Source organism: Bos indicus x Bos taurus, chromosome 4, assembly GCF_003369695.1.
Source record: "Bos indicus x Bos taurus breed Angus x Brahman F1 hybrid chromosome 4, Bos_hybrid_MaternalHap_v2.0, whole genome shotgun sequence".
NCBI lineage: Eukaryota > Metazoa > Chordata > Mammalia > Artiodactyla > Bovidae > Bos > Bos indicus x Bos taurus.
Window position 1 is genome coordinate 6,507,189 of NC_040079.1, and position 24,045 is coordinate 6,531,233.

The following is a 24,045-nucleotide window of genomic DNA, read 5'->3' on the forward strand; positions in this document are numbered from 1 at the left end:
CAGAGTTTTATCAAAGTGAAAAAGAACAGAGAAAACTTCTGACCTAGACATCAGAAGAGGGTTGGAGAGTGTCCCCCTCGCTAGTCTTCCAAAAGGGAGTTATATACTTTTTCAATTGGTTATTACAATAAATCAAAAGAATGTCTCAAGGTTGTAAAGATCTTATCAGACCTACTCTCATATTATACATTTTAAGATAATAGGATTAGTCAGAAGATTTTCAAGAAGGAGAAACTGTCCTCAAGCAGGATACATTGTCACTATATAATCCTTCCTAAGGAATGTAGAAAAAAAAAGTTTGTCCTTTCCTACTCCTTGAGAATTCCAGACCCCTATCTCCTCCTTGAGAGCCCCAGACCCCTTTCTCCTCCTCAGGGACCCTGGAGGAGGAGGGTTATCAACCTACCTATTATCAACCTACCTAGAAATTGAATCTCTTATTCTTTCCTTTTCTTTTAGGAGAATATGGCTGCCAACGGAAAAGGGGCGTCACTCTCATTCTGTAACTACTTCCTGCTGGCCAGGGGCACAGGCCCTAAATAGCTGAGGCAGCATACTCTCCTAACCCTCATATTGAGGGTCTCTGAGCCAGTGGCCCCAAGTAATAGTTGGAGGAGGTTATGACACTCATAGGAGCCTGGACTGCCATTTATAACTTAAAAGCTTTCAGATGGTTAGAAATAAATCCAATTACACAGTTACAGATGCAGGGAGCAAACAGGAAAAACAGAACAATTTGGCATATTGAGGCATCAATTAGAATTATTATGATTAAGGTAGTTCTCTACCATGGGGAGCTAGTTAATGTTTTTGAAAGTGTGGTGACTGAGGCTTTAGGAGTATCCATAGCCTGAATCATCTTGTTCATGTGTTTAATAAAGTAACATTAGTACTCATATCTGGTATATATTTACAACATTGGGTATGAATTATGGCACAAGTTCCTCTTGTGCAACCGTTAGAATATCTAAGGCCAATCGGTTTTGTAAAACACCTTTCTGATTTGTATTTGTTCAGCATTAAGGGCTGAAAGTTAGTCAGAGCATCATCTTGTAGCATAACATCTATAGGTCCCAGAGAGGGAATGAATATTGTAGTAGGATAATCATACCAGTGAAATACATATCTTGCCCAACAAGTTCTAAGGTGTGAATATTACCAGGCTTCTCTGGAAGCTCTGAAAATATGAAGCCAAGAGTAAAAATGAGACCTAGGGTGCATCTTCCTATCCAGCCAGGGGGAAGCCACACCCATAGGTAAGAGCCACATATCCAGTAAGTCCCGTTTGGAGCAAACCAGCATGACCAAGGGATCCAACCAGTCCCAAACAGTTTCTGGCCAGGCCAAAAGGAGGACCTGAACTGGGATTGGAAAGCACAGGAATGATTACATTGCATATTTCTTGAGGCAAAAAATTCCCAATTGTTTCCAATCATTATCATTAAGTTCTTGGCTCACTTCTGGGGATGGCTCTATTTGTTCCCAGCATATGGGAGCATTAGATAGTAGGCTTCCCTTTTTCAGGAGTTAACCGTATGACGTCATCCCATATCTGATAAACATCAGGTAAGAAACCACCAGATCTAGACCCATTTATCTTCTTCAGATTAGTTCAGTTCAGTCGCTCAGTCGTGTCTGACCCCATGAATTGCAGCACACCAGGCCTCCCTGTCTGTCACCAACTCCATTCACTCAAACTCACGTCCATCTAGTCAGTGATGCCATCCAGCCATCTCATCCTCTGTTGTCCCCTTCATCTCTTACCCCCAATCCCTCCCAGCATCAGAGTCTTTTCCAATGAGTCAACTCTTCGCATGAGGTGGCCAAAGTACTGGAGTTTCAGCTTTAGCATCAGTCCTTCCAAAGAACACCCAGGGCTGATCTCCTTCAGAATGGACTGGTTGAATCTCCTGGGGACTGGAATGCAAAAGTAGGAAGTCAAGAAACACCTGGAGGAACAGGCAAATTTGGCCTTGGAATACCGAATGAAGCAGGGCAAAGCTAATAGAGTTTTGCGAAGAGAACGCACTGGTCATAGCAAACACCCTCTTCCAACAACACAAGAGAAGACTCTACACATGGACATCACCAGATGGTCAAGACCGAAATCAGATTGATTATATTCTTTGCATCCAAAGATGGGGAAGCTCTAGACAGTCAGCAAAAACAAGACTGGGAGCTGACTGTGGCTCATATCATGAATTCCTTATCGTCAAATTCAAACTTAAATTGAAGAAAGTAGGGGAAACCCCTAGACCATTCAGGTATGACCTAAATCAAATCCCTTATGATTATACAGTGGAAGTGAGAAATAGATTTAAGGGACTAGATCTGATAGATAGAGTGCCTGATGAACTATGGAATGAAGTTCCTGACATTGTACAGGAGACAGGGATCAAGACCATCCCCATGGAAAAGAAATGCAAAAAAGCAAAATGGCTGTCTGGGGAGGCCTTACAAATAGCTGTGAAAAGAAGAGAAGTGAAAAGCAAAGGAGAAAAGGAAAGATATAAGCATCTGAATGCAGAGTTCCAAAGAATAGCAAGAAGAGATAAGAAAGCCTTCTTCAGCGATCAATGCAAAGAAATAGAGGAAAACAACAGAATGAGAAAGACTAGAGATCTCTTCAAGAAAATTAGAGATACAAAGGGAACATTTCATGCAAAGATGGGCTCGATAAATTTACCATCTTATGTGCAGCAAAATAGTCATTAAACCAAGATAATGTATGATCAAAGTTGAAAGTCACATTATGTCCATAGTTAAGGTACAATATGTTACACCAGCCCATCTTAGGATTGTTAGATGTCATTAGATCAAGAAGAAGTATTCACAGAGCTAAGAAAGTCCTTTCCTTGAAGTGGGGAAAGCCACCATGTTAAGCCTTTAATTGATGAGGAGGGGCGTGCTCCACAGATCAAGCAATTAGACTGATTATGGAATGCAGCCTAGAAGTGAGTCCAGGACACGAAGGTGTTGTCTTGAAGGTCAAACAGCAGACTCAGGACTTTTGGAGTCAACAGAAGCAAGCCCACATAGATTCTTCGGCCCATCTCAGTTCCTGGCTCAAACAGCAGCTTGTTTGACTCAAAGTCTGGGTCAGGAGTTAACCTCTCAGTAATGTCTGTTGAAAAGCTGAAAGCTGAGTCACATAGTTAATTAGTTTTAAGGTTTTAGGACTTTTGATAATATCTGTGCACAAAAACAGCCTGCCACAGAGACATTCCCTTCTGTGGTGGGGGGTGGGGGGTGGGGTGCAATTTGAGCCCTCAGTAAAGCTATGGGTAAAACTTTAAACCAAGTGCCTTGTGTTTCTTGAGTTAGCTTACATGGATATCTTTTAATAACATCATTAGTCTTTTCAACCTTTTCTGAAGATTGGGATCTCCAGGAACAGTGTAAGTGACACTCTATTCCAAGAGCTTTCGACACCCCTTGAGTTACAGCAGCTTTAAAGGTGGAGCCATTGTTCCTCTGAACTTTAGAGTTTAAGATCCACTTAGATCATGAGAAGTCAGTACTGTAAGATTTTGCCCATTCCTTAACCTTGGACTTTAGTGGATACTGCTTTTGATGTGAAAATAGGTGAGGGTCTTTGAGCTTGATAAAGACAGGAACAGCATTTTGTATTAGACACACAGTTTTTTTAATCAGCCCAAACTCTAGGACTTACATTTTGTAAATTTACATTTTGTAAAAGAGCAGGTTCCATATTTGTGAAAACAGAGGCCTGGACCTTTTTCAGTATATCCCTCCCCAGAAAGGGTGAGAAAGACTCTGGCATGATCAGAAACTTGTGAGAAAATATCACAAAGTCCTAGTTGTAGCTTAAAAGATGACTGAAATAATAGCCTTTGGCTTGTCCTGATAGCCCCATTATGGTAGTGGATTGGGAGGAAAGTGGACCAAGGGCCTCAGTGAGCACAGAGAAAGTTGCCTGAGTGTCCAAAAGAAAATCAACTGATTGGCCCCCACAGTTATTAATACCTGGGGTTCCTCAGGTGTAATTAGGAAGGGAGCTTGTGTGGGGACCCCCAGGCACCTTCAGTCCTGACTGCCTTGAGAGTCCAACCACTGGGGCCTACACCTTGGAGGGCAGTCTCTTCTCCAGTGTGATCCTTTGCAGACTGGACATGGATCCAGGGGCGGCTTAGATGCCTGAGGGCAATCCTACTTGAGATGCCCTTTCTTTCCACAGTAATAATAAGTCCACCCCCTTTTACCTGGGTCCCTCTGAGCATTTTTCCTCAGGCTGTTTCAGAGCAGACCTAACAGCCATTGTTCGGGCTTCAGTCTTTTGCCCGGTTCTTTTTTCCTCCTCATATTCTCTACCATAATATACGTCTGAGCCAGCTGTAACAGTTTTTTAAAAGACTGCTTTGGTCCAAAGGCCTGTTTTTGTAACTTATGGCAGATATCTGGAGCTGACTGAGTAAGAAATCTATCCTTTAAGGTCATTCTTCCTCTGTACTTTCAGGATCAACGTCTGTAAACTTGTGGAGAGCCTCCCATAGTCTATCTAAGAATTCACCAGGAGTTTCCTTCTTTCCCCATTCTATGTCAGTCAGCTTAGCATAGTTTAGTGTCTTAGCATGCACTTGCTTGTGTCCTTCAAGAATACATCTGACAAAGTGGCTCTGTTATGGGAACTGCTTGGCTCCCAGTAAGAAGGAGGGCTATTTTTATGTTCCCTCTTTACCCTTGTCTCACGTTCAAGCCATTCATTTCCAAAAGTAGTAGCTTCTTCCCAAACTCAAGTTTTTGAGTCAGGAGTGGTCTGCCCCAAGACATGCATTACATCTCTCCAAGTAAGGTCATAAAGTAAAGTTAGTCCTGTAAAGCCTTCTATGTACCTTTTGGATCCTCTAGATAGTCTCGACTGCAACTGGGACTGTTTGAATGTCTACCTAGACTGAGGCAACCCCTCCTGGAAGGGTGCCCTGATTCTCAGCCTGTTCACTTGGGACCCCAGATACAGGGGCAAAGTAAGAGAACAGGAGGGAGCTGAAGATTTCACACCCAAATCTGTACCCTTAGGGCACAAGTCTGTCATGTCTTGAAGAGAGATAAAGAGCAACATATATGGCATTTTTACCATTTCTCTTGTATTCTACAGAACTGATCTAATTGTAAAACAGTATAATTGAGACACTTCAACAGGCCAGGGTTCCCCATCTTCCAAAGGATACTGTGGCCATTCAGTATCACAGAAGAAGATCAGGCATGTCTTTTTAAATTCTGGGGATCAAACTTGTCCCAGCTTTTTAAAAATACATTTTAAAGGAGTGGTTCTGGAGCTGATAGCTCCCATCTGTAAGAGAGAAAAAAGCGGCATCCACAGCCTTGGCTTCTTCCCATAGAAGGTGTCTGTCTCTGCTCTAGATGGGGGTGTAAACAGATTTTCCACTGCAGCTTTCCTTCCCTGGTCAGACTTAGTCTGCCCCTTACTGATGCAGGCACCTTAATCATCCCTCCTGCCTCTGCCACTGAGGCGGGGTGGAGGTGCACCAGGGGTAGACCTGATGGCATCCCAAATTGACTTAGTTCCACACCATCATGAAGCAGCAAGGCTAGGCGTTTCCATACAGGGGGTCTAAGTAAAAGTACACAGTAATGGCATGGATCATAAGTCCCTTGAAACTCTGTGATCTGACTGATTAGGTTGCTGCTGCTGCTGCTGCTAAGTCGCTTCAGTCGTGTCCAACTCCGTGCGACCCCATAGACGGCAGCCCACCAGGCTCCCCCGTCCCTGGGATTCTCCAGGCAAGAACACTGGAGTGGGTTGCCATTTCCCTCTCCAATGCATGAAAGTGAAAAGTGAAAGTGAAGTTGCTCAGTTGTGTCCGACTCTTAGCGACCCCATGGACTGCAGCCCACCAGGCTCCTCCATCCATGGGATTTTCCAGGCAAGAGTACTAGAGTGGGGTGCCATTGCCTTCTCCGATTCCTCAGGCAATTATGAAATGGTCAAAGAGACCAGGAAAAGGTGATCAAGGAAAGTAAAGTTCGGTCCACACGCTTCGTCCATTTCTGGCCTCTCCCCTTGCAGGGAGGTTGGGTGTCTCTTGGCACTGGCAGGTCGGTATAAATCCCCAACAAGGCTCCCTTTTTTGGGGCCTTGCCTTCAGTCATTACGAGGCATCGCAAAACTGCAAAGCAGGGCTCATCACTTACTTCATGCAGGGCGTGTCATTCATTCATGCAAGCACACCATAGAGTTAGTAAAGTAAAGCAGAAAATGTGTTTAGTGAGAAAACAGAGAGGCTAGAGCTCTGAGTGTTCTTATCTTGTCCTGAAGATCAAGGATGAGTCCCCAAGATAATAGCTTACAGTGAACAGTGTCAGATTCCTGATCTCCAAAGAAGATTTAGCTTTGGGATAAGGGACAAGGCTTGATCGCTCAAGAGATTTTGTGTAGCAGAGTTTTATTAAAGTGAAAAGGGACAAAGAAAGCTTCTGAATAGGTAACAGAAGGGGGATGGAAAGTGTCCCCTCACTAGTCTTAGAAAAGGGAATTATATACTTTTGCAATTGATTATTACAATAAATCAAAAGAATTTTTAATTAATTAATTTTTTAAACTGAAGGATAATTGCTTTACAGAATTTTGTTGCTTTTTGTTAAACCTCAACATGAATCAGTCATAGGTGGAAATATATCCCCTCCCTTTGAACCTCCCTCCCATCTCCTGCCCCATCCCACCCCTTTAGATTGATACAGAGCCCCTCTTTGAGTTTCCTGAGCCATATGGCAAATTCCTGTTGGCTATTTATTTTACATACATTAATGTAAGTTTCCATGTGACTCTTTCTATACGTCTTACCCTCTGCTCCCCTCTCCCCAAGAATGTCTCAAGGTTGTAAAGATCTTACCATACCCACTCCCATAATATACATTTTAAGATAATCAGATCAGATCAGATCAGTCGCTCAGTCGTGTCTGACTCTTTGCGACCCCATGAATCGCAGCATGCCAGGCCTCCCTGTCCATCACCAACTCCGGGAGTTCACTGAGACTCACGTCCATCGAGTCAGTGATGCCATTCAGCCATCTCATCCTCTGTCGTCCCCTTCTCCTCTTGCCCCCAATCCCTCCCAGCATCACAGTCTTCTCCAATGAGTCAACTCTTCGCATGAAGTGGCCAAAGTACTGGAGTTTCAGCTTTAGCATCATTCCTTCCAAAGAAATCCCAGGGCTGATCTCCTTCAGAATGCACTGGTTGGATCTCCTTGCAGTCCAAGGGACTCTCAAGAGTCTTCTCCAACACCACAGTTCAAAAGCATCCATTCTTCGGTGCTCAGCCTTCTTCACAGTCCAACTCTCACATCCATACATGACCACAGGAAAAACCATAGCCTTGACTAGATGAACCTTTGTTGACAAAGTAATGTCTCTGCTTTTGAATATGCTATCTAGGTTGGTCATAACTTTCCTTCCAAGGAGTAAGCATCTTTTAATTTCATGGCTGCAGTCACCATCTGCAGTGATTATGGAACCCAGAAAAATAAAGTCTGACACTGTTTCCACTGTTTCCCCATCTATTTCCCATGAAGTGATGGGACCGGATGCCATGATCTTCATTTTCTGAATGTTAAGCTTTAAGCCAACTTTTTCACTCTCCACTTTCACTTTCATCAAGAAGCTTTTTAGTTCCTCTTCACTTTCTGCCATAAGGGTGGTGTCATCTGCATATCTGAGGTTATTGATATTTCTCAAGCAATCTTGATTCCAGCTTGTGTTTCTTCCAGTCCAGCATTTCTCATGATGTACATTGTATAGAAGTTAAATAAACAGGGTGACAATATATAGCCTTGACATACTCCTTTTCCTATTGGAACCAGTCTGTTGTTCCATGTCCAGTTCTAACTGTTGCTTCCTGACCTGCATACAGATTTCTCAAGAGGCAGATCAGATGGTCTGGTATTCCCATCTCTTTCAGAATTTTCCACAGTTTATTGTGATCCACACAGTCAAATGCTTTGGCATAGTCAATAAAGCAGAAATAGATGCTTTTCTGGAACTCTCTTGCTTTTTCCATGATCCAGCGGATGTTGGCAATTTGATCTCTGGTTCCTCTGTCTTTTCTAAAACCAGCTTGAACATCAGGAAGTTCACAGTTCACATATTGCTGAAGCCTGGCTTGGAGAATTTTGAGCATTACTTAACTAGCATGTGAGATGAGTGCAATTGTGGGGTAGTTGGAGCATTCTTTGGCATTGCCTTTCTTTGGGATTGGAATGAAAACTGACCTTTTCCAGTCCTGTGGCCACTGCTGAGTTTTCCAAATTTGCTGGCATATTGAGTGCAGCACTTTCACAGCATCATCTTTCAGGATTTGGAATAGCTCAACTGGAATTCCATCACCTCCACTAGCTTTGTTTGTAGTGATGCTTTCTAAGGCCCACTTGGCTCCACATTCCAGAATGTCTGGCTCTAGGTCAGTGATCACACCATCATGATTATATGGGTCGTGAAGATCTTTTTTGTACAGTTCTTCTGTGTATTCTTGCCATCTCTTCTTAATATCTTCTGCTTCTGTTACGTCCATACCATTTCTGTCCTTTATCGAGCCCATCTTTGCATGAAATGTTCCTTTGGTATCTCTGATTTTCTTGAAGAGATCTCTAGTCTTTCTCATTCTGTTGTTTTCCTCTATTTCTTTGCATTGATCGCTGAGGAAGGCTTTCTTATCTCTTCTTGCTATTCTTTGGAACTCTGCATTCAGATGTTTATATCTTTCCTTTTCTCCTTTGCTTTTCACTTCTCTTCTTTTCACAGCTATTTGTAAGGCCTCCCCAGACAGCCATTTTGCTTTTTTGCATTTCTTTTCCATGGGGATGGTCTTGATCCCTGTCTCCTGTATAATGTCATGAACCTCATTCTGTAGTTCATCAGGCACTCTATCTATCAGGTCTAGTCCCTTAAATCTATTTCTCACTTCCACTGTATAATCATAAGGGATTTGATTTAGGTCATATCTGAATGGTCTAGTGGTTTCCCTACTTTCTTCAATTTCAGTCTGAATTTGGCAATAAGGATTTCATGGTCTGAGCACAGTCAGCTCCTGGTCTTGTTTTTGCTGACTGTCTAGAGCTTCTCCATCTTTGGCTGCAAAGAATATAATCAATCTGATTTTGGTGTTGACCATCTGGTGATGTCCATGTATAGAGTCTTCTCTTGTGTTGTTGGAAGAGGGTGTTTGTTATGACCAGTGCATTTTCTTGGCAAAACTCTATTAGTCTTTGCCCTGCTTCATTCCATATTCCAAGGCCAAATTTGCCTGTTACTCCAGGTGTTTCTTGACTTCCTACTTTTGCATTCCAGTCCCCTGTAATGAAAAGGACATCTTTTTTGCGTGTTAGTTCTAAAAGGTCTTGTATGTCTTCATAGAACCATTCAACTTCAGCTTCTTCAGCATTACTGGTTGGGGCATAGACTTGGATTACTGTGATATTGAATGGTTTGCCTTGGAAACGAACAGAGATCATTCTGTTGTTTTTGAGATTGCATCCAAGTACTGCATTTTGGACTCTTTTGTTGGCCATGATGGCTACTCCATTTCTTCTGAGGGATTCCTGCCCGCAGTAGTAGATATAGTGGTCATCTGAGTTATAAAGGATTAGTCAGAAGATTTTCAAGAAGAAGAAACTGTCCTCAAGCAGAATACATTGTTGTTATATAATCCTTACTAAGGAATGTAGAAAAAAAAAAGTTTGTCCTTCCCTCCTCCTTGAGAATTCCAGAACCCTGTCTCCTCCTTGACAGCCCCAGACCCTTTTCTCCTCCTCGGGGACCCCAGACTTCTTACCAACCTACCTAGAAATTGACTCTCTCAGTAATATGTGTTTAAAGTTTCTCCATGTCTTTTCATAGCTTGATAGCACATTTCTTTTCATTGGTGAATAACATTCCATTGACTGGATGTACCACAGCCTATTTACCCATTCATCAACAGTGGAAACAGTGGCTGACTTTATTTTTCTGGGCTCCAAAATCACTGCAGATGGTGATTGCAGCCATGAAATTAAAAGATGCTTACTCCTTGGAAGGAAAGTTATGACCAACCTAGATAGCATATTGAAAAGCAGAGACATTACTTTGTCAACAAAAGTCTGTCTAGTCAAGGCTATGGTTTTTCCAGTGGTATTGTATGGATGTGAGAGTTGGACTATAAAGAAAGCTGAGAGCCGAAGAATTGATGCTTTTGAACTGTGGTGTTGGAGAAGACTCTTGAGAGTCCCTTGGACTGCAAGGAGATCCAACCAGTCCATCTTAAAGGAAATCAGTCCTGAATATTCATTGGAAGGACTGATGTTGAAGCTGAAACTCTGATACTTTGGCCACCTGATATGAAGAGCTGACTCATTTGAAAAGACCCTTGTGCTGGGAACGATTGAGGGCAGGAGGAGAAGGGGATGACAGAGGATGAGATGGTTGGATGGCATCACTAACTCAATGGACATGGGTTTGGGTGGACTCCTGGAGTTGGTGATTCACAGGGAGGCCTGGAGTGCTGTGGTTCGTGGGGTTTCAAAGAGTCGGACACTACTGAGCAACTGAACTGAACTGAAGTGAACTAAAGGTCATCTTGGCTGCTATCAAATTTTGCTGATCATGAATAAAGCTATTTTAAATATTCATGAGCAGATTTTTGTGTGGATCTAAATAATATATTTTTAAATAAATGGATGAGAAAGGAAGGCTTTCTAGGAATGATAGAAGCCATAAAGAAAACAATTGTTAAAATTTCCAAACACAGCAAAAAAGTTAACATAGTGAGTTTAAGAGTAAACAGCAGGGGGTAGTATTGCAAGACATTTGACACCACTTGACAGTTCTATTTTACTGAGCATGTTGTGAATTTAAATATGAGACACAAACCTCAAACTTCTCTATTTTGTTTTATTGCCTGCATGCCTATGGCAGAGGAAAGGACTGTCAGTGATCTCCTGTGGATCTGTCCAAGAAACCTTTTGAGTATTAAGACCTGTTAGGAATGACTAGATTTCAGTTTACATCTCACAGTAGGGAAACATTTTATTAAATAAGACAACCATAATTCCACAGACTTAGAGAGATGAACAGTTATTTTCACAGGGCAGAACTACAGTTTTCAAGGACTGAATATGTCACAAACTTTTTTGTAGGAATAATACTTGTTGCTTTACCCTGCACCTGTAGAGGCAGGAAGGAGCAACTCCCTTCCTCCTTCATAGGTGATATTTCTTTCACCAGCAATTAGAAGCACCTGTGGTTTAAAGAGCTTCCCTGGTGGTGCAGTGGGTAAAGAATCTGCCTGCAGTGCAGGAGACCCAGGTTCAATCCCTGGGTTGGGAAGATCCCCTAGAGAAAAGAATGGCAACCCACTCCAGAATTCTTGCCTGGAGAATTCCATGGACAGAGGAGCGTGGTGGGTTACAGTCCATGGGGTCACAAAGAGCTGGACATGACGATGGAAGGACTAATACATGGTTTGAAGAGCCATCACTAGAATTCCAAGTGCTAATGCAGGAGGAAAAAGAGGAGTCCTGAATAGCCATAAAACTCTAAAGAAAGAAAAGAAAGGGGCAGAGGAGGAGTGTTAATGGTTGTTATATAGGATAGATAATCTTTTGCTTTCTTGAGTCATAAATAAAGGCTTTTCTTGAATCAATGAGAAAAACACATACAATTTAATAGAAAATATCAGCTAAGAGTATAAAGAGAGTGTCTAGAGGAAAAAGTGTACAATTGTCCCCAACAGAAGGCCATCCCATCTCACCCTTTGATGTAGTTGAGAAAATGCCTGAAGACAGAACCAAGATGATTTTTTTTTCAATGATTAATTTGCATTTTCTCTAATGCACAGAAAGTAGCTAGTCAGGACCCATAGTCTCTATGGTATGGGGGCACCAGTAGCCTAAGACAGGTGAAAAGACTGGGCTACCTTAACCATTAAAACTCACAAGGCAGATGTAGATTTGATTCCTTTGAGCAATGTCCCAAGTATTTGCAAAATATGTGCTGAGACAACTGAACAAGTTGACTTCAGACATAAAAATATTCATGATAAACCAGTTAAGAGTTAGATGTGTAGCAAAAGAATTTTGTTTTAGAAGAGTTGATCTTTAACCCTCTTCTCCTCATGCCACCCCCACCCTGGGCAAAAATGAGATATCAGAGGCTTTTCTAGCTAGCAAAGAGAAAATAATGTCTTCTGTATGTTAAAAGCAAGCTTTTCTGTCCTCTACAGTAGGAGGGCATGTATCCACAATATTCAGTGTAATAGTATTATTTGGAAAGTTAAAATTACAGTATTAATATGGATGAATAGTTTGTAAGTTAAGTGTGGCTTTCACTGTAAATGTGAAATGTGGGTGTTAATCTGCATTATGGCTGAGCAAATAAAGAATCTGCCTGCAGTGCAGGAGACACAGGAGATGCAGGTTTGATCCCTGGGTCAGAAAGATCTCCTAGAGGAGAAAATGGCAACACACTCCAGTATTCTTGCTTGGAAAATTCCATGACTGGAGGAGCCTGACTGGCTACAGTCCATGGGGTCACAAAGAGTGGGACACGACTGAAATGACTTAGCACATTTCTCCAAGCTAAGCAAAAGAACCAAGAGTTACCTGTATTTCTATGTCCCATTTAGTGTTGCTTTCCCAGAGTTAATTTGAACCCAAATGGGCTAGTAATGCCCCCTTCACCCTAAGAATGTCTCCAGAGAGGTGCTTCAGCCCAGCAGGGCCTTTGCCTGGAAGCAGTGGAAGCGAGAGGCTGCCAGGGCATTCTCTTAAGTACTTGTCACTTTGCCTAAATCATACTGTGAGTGGGGACAGATGTGTCCCTGGCTTCCATGGAAATGCAAGTCCACCCAGATGAAGAAATCTACCAAACTTTGTTTCCCCCTGAATCCTCCCACCAATTCAGGAGTTTCAGGAGACATGGGTTCGATCTCAGATAGTTTTCATATGCGAGTAGTAAAAAAACCTACACAGAAGATTATCGAACTCCAACTCTCATGGTAATTGGCATGAACACGCGCCTGCTTTCCAGGTGGTGCTAGTGGGAAAGAGACTGCCTGAAAATGCAGGAGACATAAAAGACATGGGTTCAGTCCCTGGGTGGGGAAGATCCCCTGGAGGAGGGCATGGCAACCCAGATCAGTAGTCTTGCCTGGAGAATCCCATGGACAGAGGAGCCTGATGGGCTACAGTCCATAGAGTCGCAAAGACTAGGATATGACTGAGACACGGAGCACACATGCAAGTCAAAACATGACTAACTTGAGGGCAGGGCATTTGACGAGAGACAAGAGGACCAGATCCACAGAAGATCTCAAGTAAGATGCCTGTTTGAGTTCAGCCTTCGCTGCCATCTGGAGTTACATATAAGAAGCTATCTATGCAGAAGAGGTAAATGGTGGATGTGAGGAGATGCCTGTTGGTCCACTTTATGCCAGTGAAAGGTGGCAAATGCTTGGTTTGGGGTGTAGCTGTGCCCCAGATGTTCATTGGCTCCCCTGGGTCTCCAGACTAACTGAGGTAGAGACCTTGTTCTGCACAAAAGCCTTATAGAGATGTGGTAGGGAGAAGGAAATGGCATGTTATTAAAAAGAAAACAAAACCAAAGCAAAAAAAACCCTCTTCCTCTGGTGTCTCTGCCTCTGAGGTCATTTGAGTCATTCTCCAAGGATGGCTTGGTGAGGAAACCCACACGTTGTTCTTTGCCTACCCTGGGGCACTGGTCCTTCCCTGTCTCTGGCAGATAGGATTGGTGGCCAGGTTTTTTCATCATCCACTGATCTTGTGTTTTTGTGACGAGACTAGAAGCCAAAGAAAGAGGCTGCCTGGAAAGGAAGGAAGAGTGCAGCAAGATTGTCTGAGAACTTGCAAAACTTTGCAGCATCTAGCAGGTAACAGGGTTTGTTCGTCTCTCTCTCTCTCTTTTCCCCCCTCCCTCCCTCTCTACGTGATTCCCCTAGTAACAGTCTGGGTCAGCCTGCACACTTGATCTTTCAAAGCCTCAGTTTCATTATTTCAAAATTATTAGGGTCAGGAATTACGTAGCCTAAATCCCCAAATTTACTGCAAGAGAAAATATTACTTTTCAGAAATGATTGTATCAATCCATCAGACTAGTGTAATAGTGGCAAGAATGCTGGAGTGGGTTGCCATTTCCTCCTCTAGGGGATCTTCCCAACCCAGGGATCAAACTTTCGTCTCCTGTATTTCTTATGTTGCAGGCAGATTCTTTACCCACTGAGCCATAGGGAAGTCCATACTTTTCAGAACCTAAAATATGGAACATAATGAGCTCAGACAGTAGCCCTCTGGTGATACTAGCTTGCTTATTTCTTGTGTTTGTGCAAAAGAATTTTCACATATGCACCTAGTGGCTGCTTCATGCACATCTGTGTTAGTTGCTCAGTCATGTCTGGCTTTTTGTGACCCCATGGACTGTAGCCCACCAGGCTCCTCTGTCCATGGGATTCTCCAGGCAAGGATACTGGAGTGGGTGGTGATTCCCTTCTCCAATCAAGACCAAGGATCGAACCTTGGTCTCCTGCACTGGAGTCAGACTCTTTACTGTCTGAGCCACCAGGACCTATAGAATTTTCTGCACATTGCTGGGAGGAGGGTCTGACCTGCTCCCTGAAGTCATAGGATGTCCTTTGAAAAATGGGCTGAAAAATTGCCTTGTGATTTTAATCTGACTTGATGTCTGTTGCTTCTCTCTCTCTCTCTTTTTTTGGATGTAAAAATTTTTTTTATTGGAGTATAGTTGATTTACAATATTGTGCTAGTTTCTGCTGTACAGCAAAATGAATCAGTTATACATATACATATATCCACTTTTTAAGATTCTTTTCCCATATAGTTTATTACAGAGTATTGAGTTGAGTTCCCTGTGCTATATACATTAGGTCCTCATTTGCTATCTATTATATATATATATATATATATATACACACATATATATGTATATGTATTAGTGTATATATTTCAACCAATCTCCCAATTTGTTCCTCCCCCCACACCACCATCCATCTCCAGAGTTTTCCCACTGGTAACCACATAAATTCAGATTTTTAAAGGTGAAATCCCTTATCTTTAAAATGTTGGTGGCTAACTTTTATATATTTACTTTTTTAACTTTTTTACTTTGTATTGGGGTATAGCCAATTAACAAACTATGTGACAGTTTCAGGTGAACAGTGTAGGGACCCAGTCATACAATCACATGTATCCATTCTCCCCCAAACTCCCCTCCCATCCAGGCTACCACACAACATTGAACAGAGTTCCATGGACTCTACTGTAGATCCTTGTCGGCTATCCATTTAAAACCTAGCAGTGGGTACCTGTCCATCACAAACTCCCCAACTATCTGTTGCTTCTTTCTGTTGCATGCACTGCTTAACTGGAAGGAAAATTTCTATTTTCAAGAGGGGAGGAATTTTTAGAGACAGGATTCAAGATGATCTGCTCAGGTAAAGCATGTGGTTTGTTTCTGAGAAAGAAATACAATTTTCTGTTTAAAAAATGATTTATCTTCCTCATTAACCAGAATGGGGTCATGAGGGCGTTATTCTGGAGGATTATCGTGCTTGGCTCCCTGTGACAGTAACAGTGTCTCACCATGCTACCTTGTCTGTGATTCCAAATCAGCGTGTCACCCTCTCCAACACTCTCCTATGGGGCCACTAGCGGGAGATTCTGAATGCTTTTGGCAAAGAGTAAAATAATCTGCCCAGGTTTTGCTCCATTTCCGGCCAGTTTCAGTATTTTCCCGAAAGTGAATCAGTTTCACAATTTTCACAAGGGTGCCTCTATGTTTGCCCCACGTGCTCCTTTCAGCTCTGCCCAGGGGAGACGTGGTGGCAAGTAGGGCTCTCCAAGTGTGGTAGAAGGAATCACCTTCTTTCCCAGTCTCTGGAAGGAGCTGTTCTCTAAACTGGTCCAACTGTCTTCCAAGTGTAGGAAGAAAAGTGTTTGCTGCTGCTACTGCTGCTAGGTCACTTCAGTCGTGTCCGACTCTGTGTGACCCCATAGATGGCAGCCCACCAGGCTCCCCTGTCCTTGGGATTCTCCAGGCAAGAACACTGGAGTGGGTTGCCATTTCCTTCACCAATGTATGAAAGTGAAAAGTGAAAGTGAAGTCGCTCAGTTGTGTAGCACTTAAATGAATGAATGAAGGGATGATGGCTTTAAAACGAGGGAGCTGGGTTGTTGGCAGGAGGAAGCATGGTGATGGTTATGTTGGGAGGGGACTGATGGGCACAGGGGTCTTCAGGGGACAGAGCAGAGGAGAGGTGCAGCTGGGACGTGGTGGCAGCCTTCTCACCAGAGGTATGGCCATTTGCACTAAACTAGAGAGAAGAAATAAATCTTCAAAAAATAGTTGAGAAAGATGGTTTTTGTGAAGGCCCCCCCCCCCACTTTTTTTTTTTTTTTTTAACTTCTCTTTCTGCTCAGGCTAGGCTCAAAGAGAGCAGCAATTTAAGCCTCTCATTCTTGGAAGACATGTCTGGCTACCAGTTGCTTGGTCACATATATCATGTGAGTAGCTCTGCTTGACCTGTTCCCAAGGGACTTAGGGGCAGCCCAAGGGGACCAGTCTCTTCCAGCACGCAGGGCAGGCGGCATGCTCTGGTCCTGCCTGCATTCTAAATTGGCCAGGAGACACAGTGAAGGAGTTGCCATCTCTCTCTGATATCCCTTCAACACCAGTCCTGGGTGAAGGCAGCTTCATGTCATTGCTGTATTACCTACCCCCTGAAGCCTCAGTTTCCTCATATTTAAAAGATGTGGACAGTGTCATTTGATTTCTCTCTGAGTCCAGGCATATCATCTCCAGCCTCCCCCCTCCAGTTCCCCTTTCTGCAGCTCTTTCAGCATCACCTTCTCTGCCCCTCATCACTCTAGTCACTTACTTGGTACCTGCGTGGTACCCTCAGATGCTCGGGAGCCCCTCCTCAGTGGTCCTCTCTGGAGACCACCATTCAATATGACCCAAGGGCAATATGTGAGAAAATGGTTTCAAGATCATCAGCACAGAAAACAAGCTGATATCTAAAAAAAAAACCAAAACATAGTTCTCCCATTTGTCACCCCTATGCAATATGTTTAAAAATCCTCCTTGAAAAGATCCAGCCAAAGATTAGAATTATTTTCAGATTTGTTCCTTTTCCAAGTTTCAACAGAGAGAATTAGCTGAATTGATGTATCAGTTTTCTCTAGAAAAAAAGAACCAACAGGATATATGTATGAAGAAATTTATTTGAAGGAATTGGCTCACACGATTATGGGGGATGGTAGGTCTGAAATTTGTAGGGCAGACTGGCAGGCTGGAAACTCAGGCAGGAGGTGACAATGAAGTCTTGAAGCAGAATTGTCTTTTGGCTTGAAAAATACAATACCATTAGAATGAATTACAAAATATTATTAGGAAACTGACAGAAGCTGAATGTTGACTTTCAAATGAAAATAATTTATTTATTAAATTATTTTTCCTTCAAAGGTAATCATTGCAGCCAATTTCACAGATGGTTAGATAATATTCTATATGGTGTGATCCCACAGACGGTGGAGGAAATTCACTTATTCCAAAACATTTTTTTTTTTTTTTTTTGGTTCATTTGTCCTAGATGCTGAAATTCCACAATTAGAGATTCATTCTTTAGCATTAACTTCTTGAGCTTTAGAAAATACTCTATAAGTTTGCACACAGCAAGGTCCTGATGTAGTTTTGGAAAGGGTTGTGAAGAACTTTCCTAGTAATGAAGCTTGAGTAGTCATCCTTAGGTGGGGCCTCAGTGGACCCCCTCACTGAGCAGAAGAAGTAGGAGGTGGGAAGAAAGAGAAAGATCAAGAAAAAGGCATATGGGGGAAGGCGAAAGAAGGAGAGTGGGCAGGAGAGAGATGGCCCTGAGGTAGTTACTGGTCTGGGACTGTTTGAGCTGAGAACATAGATGTGTAGATCTTTGGTAACATAACAGCGGGCCTGAACCTAACAGATCAGGTGTTTCCTCTGTTTACCGGATGTATGGTCCACCCTCCTGCCCACCTGGACTCATGACCATCTTCTATTTCTGCCATGACCAACTCGTCCCAGTTTGCCTGGGACTCTCTCAGTTTCAACACTGAAGCTCCTTTGATCAGGGGATCCTCTCTGTCCAGGGCAAACTGGGATGATTGGTGACCCTCTACACCACCCTCACCATGGAAGAACTTAGGGAAGAGCTTCTTTTGTGAATTTACCAAAGGGAGAAACTTTGCCAGGCAATCTTGAGTTTGGAACTCAGGACAGGACTGAGACTCTCAAGGCAGAGAGCCAGGATGCCAGGAAATGACCAGCTTCCATGTTTGGTCTTCTGGGTGGGCAGCATGTTTTTCAGTGCATCTTGTCAGTAACTAAATACCGGTGGTGGGAAACCACATGTCAGTGCCCTCGTGTTGGGACTGTCTGTATACTCTTCACTAGGAGCCTCAGTCTAGTGTCAAGAATGGTTGAGGGTCAGCAGACTTTGGTTTTAGTCTCAGCTCATCCATTAGATTATGTTGACCTTCAGTAGTTGTTTTTTTCCCCTCTTCAGTCTCCTTGTCTATAAAATGTGGTGTTCTGTGCTGGATGTCACATCCAACTTGTCTGAACAATCCTTGCCTGTTCTTTCCCTAGAACAAAATGGAAGGGCTTCGGCAGGGTGGAGGAGACAGTTGCACCACAGGTAAGGTCTGGAGGAGCCCTTCATGACACTGGGGGGCCATGAGCTCAGCACTGGGGCAGGCAACTTCCCACCTGCAGTGCAAGGTACAAGACTAGAGTCACCTGAAGACAAAGGAAACACATTTCCCCAGGAAATAGAACTTACTAGGCTATTTGCTGTCATACCCTTCTTACTGAGTATACGTTTTTTTCATAGAAAACCCAGCCATGTGATAAAATGGAGACCAGGCAGGGATGGGAGGAGTTGAAAGTATGGGACAAATATTTAATTCAGTGGCTGTAGGAAGCTCAGATCATCAAAAAGACTTCTGGGTGGGAACTGAATAGGGAGAAGGTTTTGGAAAGGTTGGAAAAGTCCAGGATCCTGGAAGGATAAATCCTAAAGACTTTGGCCATCCTGGGTGATTTATTCTACCAGCCTGTGTGAGCTCCCTTTTTCTCTATATAAGAAAATTTACTCTGAGCCCAGGCCCGTGGTGAGAATTGAGGGTGTGACAGCCAAACTGATCCAGATGTGCTAGTCCTTTGAGATCTTTTCCTTTTTTCTTTTGTTCTCTTCCTCCTCAAGAGGCATGTATTACTCTTTTTGTCAGTTAAAACTGCTAAAACAAATAGCAGAGATTGGGTGGTAATCAAGAAATATTTATTTCTGACTGTTCTGGAGCCTGGGAGGTTCAAGATCAAGGTGTGGGGGATTTGGTGTCTGGGGAGAAGCCACTTCCTGGTTGCTGTGTCCACATCTGATGGAGAGAGAGTCATCTCTTTCTTTTCTTTTTTGTTGTTGTTCAGTCGCTAAGTGGTGTCCGATTCTTTGGGACCCCAAGGACTGAAGCATGCCTGACCTGGACAGGTGTCCCTGTTCTTCACCATCTCCAGAGTTTGCTCAAACTCACATCCATTGAGTCAGTGATGCCATTCAACCATCTCATCCTCTGTCACCCCCTTCTCCTCCTGCCCTCAGTGTTTCCCAGCATCAGGGCCTTTTCCAATGAGTTGGGTCTTTTCCAAAGAGCTGGCTCTTTGCATCAAGTGGCCAAAATATTGGAGCCTCAGTGTCAGCATCAGTCCTTCTAATGAATGTAGTCCTTTTTTTCTTAGAAGGACACTAATTCCATCATGGAATTTCATCCTCATGCCCTCATCTAGACCTCATCACCTCCCAAAGACCTGACCACCAGTGACCATCACGTTGAGGATCAGTGTTTCACATATGAATTTTTTTTTTGAGGGGGACACATTCAGTCCATAGGGATTGCACATTAACTTTTTATGTGCTCTGACAGGTGGAGGAGGAGAGAGCTTAAATCCAGAATCATCTTCATTGAGGATCATCCTGGTAGGGAAAACAGGCAGCGGGAGAAGTGCCACCGGGAACAGCATCCTCTGCCAGCCCGTGTTTGAGTCCAAGCTGGGGGCCCAGGCAGTGACCAGGAAGTGTCAGAGGGCAACAGGCATGTGGAATGGGAGGAGCATCGTGGTGGTGGACACGCCCCCCATCTTCGAGGCTGAGGCCCAGGATCAAGAGGTGTATGAGAATATCGGAGCCTGTTACCTGCTGTCGGTGCCAGGGCCCCATGTGCTGCTGCTGGTGACCCAGCTGGGGCGCTTCACCGAGCAGGACGTGGTGGCCGTGACCAGGGTGAAGGAGGTCTTTGGGGCAGGAGCTGAGAGATACATGGTCATCCTCTTCACCCACAAGGAAGACTTAGAGGGCGGATCCTTGGATGAGTACGTGGCAAACACAGACAACCTCAGGCTGAGGCGCCTGGTCCGGGAGTGCGGGCGGAGGTACTGTGCCTTCAACAACCGGGCCTTGGGGGATGAGCAGAGAGAGCAGCTGGCCCAGCTGATGGCTGTGATCGAGGGGCTGGAGCAGGAGCACCAGGGCGTCTTCCTTACCAACGAGCTCTTCTCTGATGCACAGATGCTCCTGCAGATGGGGGGTGGCGCCCATGGAGAAGGTCAGAGGCGCTACCTGGACAAGGTACGGCTGCAGGTTGCAAAGCAAAGGCAAGGCCTGAAAGAGGCTGAGAGCAACTGTGCCTTCAAGACAGTCTTCCGACTCAGAGCCTGGATTGTTGTGAATTATGAGCTTTGTGTTTGTCTTGTTTGGTGCAGTTTACTTTTCCTTCTTATTCTACTGATCATCCTGTACCATCTTTAATTCTGTGTGACATCTGTGTGGCAGAGCCTTTTCTCAAATATCACCTCATGGATTCATTGTTTAATTCAGAAATAAAGTCTCCTGGTCTGCAGAGGACATGGTTTGTCATTTCTGCAGCTCCCATGACCCTCCTTCCTTGTAGATTTCTGGCTTGGTTCATGCCTCCACTGCTTCCTTGGTGAAGTCACGTGCTTCAGAGTAAGACAACAACTGAGTTTCAGGGATGCCTGGCTGGTGTGTGCACCATCCCATTTTCTTTGCAGTGACCAACTCAGTCATGGGCCTGAGACCAAAGTCGGGCCAATGGGAACTGAGTAAAAGTCTGCAGAGGTGGGGCCAGGAGGTATCTCCTTGCCCAGGAGAGACCCCCATAGAGAGACAGTCTCTTCTTCCTCAGGACACTATAGCCTCTGAGTGCAAGGCATGGAAAGACAGCAGTCATGTGAGGTTGAAGGCAAAATGTTAGGGTTCACAAGGGGCTCATAGCATATAGTTAAAATATGGCCCATTGTGGTAACCTGACAAACAAGAGATGAAGTCACAGTGGCCACATTGCCCTGGGGGCATCCTGTTTTTCCTGAAGGCAATATCCTGTTTCTCCCTGCTGGTGCCAGTTTCTCAAGACTATGTGACCACTCAATGAGACCCCTTCAACTGTGTGACCACAAGACCCCAGCTGCGGGCTAAAGATAAACTAAGGCCCCCTCCCTTTGGGGTGTGATTACCCATCGATAAGTATAAGAAGGGTTGGCTGTAAAGGGAGGGCACTGGTTTTTCTCTAAAGCCAGTTTCTTTCTTTCTTTCTTCCTATAATGAATCTTTCTCTGCCTGAATGCCTTGCTCTATCTCTTTTTCTTTGCATTTGTCTTGCATTCCTGATGACGAAACCCAGGAGGGAAGACCCACCGTGGCTAGGTGGGCTCCTCTTCTGAGCCCACCTTCGGTGGTTCCCTCCCTTGCACCTCACCAAGAAACTGGGATGAGCCCCGGGGACGGGATTCTCCTCTTGCCTTGTTGGACTGACATCCACACCCTGGTTCAAATTTCATAGGCTGCAGGGGTGGGTGAATTTGGCTCTCTTGGATCCTCTTTCTCTGGTCTGGTTTTTGAAGCCCTAGCACTAGGTGGAGGATCCCCATGGCCCTTGGACTCGTCTCAGTTTGAAATAGGGGACGTCCATTTCCAGGTAGACCCTGTCGCTGTCTGAGAAGGCTGTGAGAATGGGGATGGCTTTCCTCTCTGAACTTTCTTCTTGTTTTACCTCACCCTGGTTTGCCCTCCTTCCCTTTTGATTGTAACAGGAAATTCTCAGTCCCAAACTACAAAGCTATGGCTTTTCCAGTAGTCATGTATGGATGTGAGAGTTGGACTATAAAGAAAGCTGAGCGCCAAAGAATTGATGCTTTTGAACTGTGGTGTTGGAGAAGACTCCTGAGAATCCCTTGGACTGCAAGGAGATCCAACCAGTCCATCCTAAAGGAAATCAGTCCTGAATATTCATTGGAAGGACTGATGTTGTAGCTGAAACCCCAGTACTTTGGCCGCCTGATTCGAAGAACTGATTCATTGGAAAAGACCCTGATGCTGGGAAAGATTGAAGGCAGGAGGAAAAGGGGACGACAGAGGATGAGATGGTTGGATGGCATCACCGACTCAGTGGACATGAGTTTGAGTAAACTCCAGGAGTTGGTAATGGACAGGGAGGCCTGGTGTGCTGCAGTCCATGGGGTCACAAAGAGTCAGACACGACTGAGCAACTGAACTGAGCTGAACTGAACTGAATCTACAAAATCTACCCCTTTAGGCTGCCTTCTCCAAAATCTAAAAACCTTGGGTTTTCAAGGAGAAACAAAGCCAAAGTGACTCACTTATTACCCTCACACTGTATGGCCACAATGTTGACTGGAAAATAGGTTCCAGTGGTCAGAAAAAGGAACTCTCAATTACAGTACTTTATGGGACCTCGGTAACTTCTGCCGCCACAATGCAAGTGGTCAGAGATCCCTTCTGTTCAGGCTTTCTTCACTTTCTGCCCTTGGCCCTCTCTCTGTACTTCCTGTTCTACTTCTCTGATACTTTTAGCCCATTCTGGGCCACATCCCCCTAATACTATATTTCCTGATCCCTGTTGGGAGTTTTCCTCCTCTTCTTTTGACCCTTCTGACCACAGTGCATCTCCTATCCCCTCTAATCCTATCATGGCAGACCCAGTTCCATGTTGCCCTTCTCTTGCCTTCCGAACCTCCCCCATTCCTATTTCTGAAAAGTGCTCCGGGACTTCAGCTCCACCTCCACCTCCTATGACCAGAGTCTCAAGTCCCCATCCCGACCTCCCTAAATCCCCTCCTCAATCCTGGCTGCTCGGCCTTAAAGAAACAGGACTCTGAATTCCTTCCTGCTCCCTTTCTTCCCTTGCAAGAGGTGGCTGGTACAGAAGGCATTGTTTGGGTACACATCCCATTCTCCCTCTCCGATTTATCTCAAATCAAAAAACGTCTTGGCTCTTTTTCCTCTGACCCTGACACTTATTTAAAAGAATTTAAATACCTCACCCACTCTTATGACTTGACCTGGCATGATATTTACATTTTACTCTCCTCTATCCTCCTCCCAGAAGAAAAAGAATGAGTCTGGCAAGCTTCTTGAGCTCATGCCCATGAAGTGCATCAAACTGATGATACTAATCCTGTAGGCTCAGCTGCCATTCCCAGGGATGACCCTAACTGGGACTACCAGGCAGGGCGTCTGGGGTGAACAGCCCATAATCATATGGTGACTTGCCTTATTGCAGGCCTCCAAAAAGCAGGACATAAAGCTGTTAACTTTAATAAATTCAGAGAAATAACTCAAAGACCAGGTGAAAATCCAGCATAATTTCTAGCTAGATTAACAGAAGCCCTGCAAAAATATACAAAATTAGATCCAACTTCAACAGAAGGTACTATTGTCCTTAATAGCCATTGATGGCATCACTAACTCGATGGATATGAATCTGAGTAAACTCTGGAATTTGGTGATGGACAGTGAGGCCTGGCGTGCTGCAGTCCATGGGGTGGCAGAGTCGGACATGACTGAGCGACTGAACTGACTGACTGAACTGACCCATTTTACTTCCTAATCATACCCAGACATTCAAAGAGAGCTAAAAAAGGCAGAGGAAGGCCCTTGAA

The 24,045-nt window shown here is 44.2% G+C and overlaps 1 protein-coding gene across 2 annotated transcripts; it reads left to right on the forward strand.

Moving 5' to 3' along the window:
* The first annotated feature begins 13,589 nt into the window (after nt 1-13,589).
* LOC113891007 (GTPase IMAP family member 5-like) lies at nt 13,590-21,001 on the forward strand. 2 transcript variants are annotated; one of them, XM_027538614.1, is made up of 4 exons: nt 13,590-13,897; nt 16,461-16,544; nt 18,664-18,712; nt 19,995-21,001. In XM_027538614.1, the coding sequence occupies exons 2-4, from the start codon at nt 16,509-16,511 to the stop codon at nt 20,873-20,875; spliced, it is 966 nt and encodes a 321-aa protein (XP_027394415.1). In that variant the 5' UTR covers nt 13,590-13,897; nt 16,461-16,508; the 3' UTR covers nt 20,876-21,001. The 2 variants fall into 2 exon arrangements, with proteins under 2 accessions (XP_027394415.1, XP_027394416.1); XM_027538615.1 differs by lacking the exon at nt 16,461-16,544 and having other exon boundaries at nt 13,591-13,897.
* The last annotated feature ends 3,044 nt before the right edge of the window (nt 21,002-24,045 follow it).

Coding starts and splice junctions, on each gene's coding strand:
- LOC113891007 (XM_027538614.1), top strand. CDS start 16,509: ATGTCTGGCTACCAGTTGCTTGGTCACATATATCAT. Junction 16,545..18,663: donor TGCTTGGTCACATATATCAT/GTGAGTAGCTCT, acceptor TTCTTTCCCTAG/AACAAAATGGAAGGGCTTCG. Junction 18,713..19,994: donor AGGAGACAGTTGCACCACAG/GTAAGGTCTGGA, acceptor GTGCTCTGACAG/GTGGAGGAGGAGAGAGCTTA.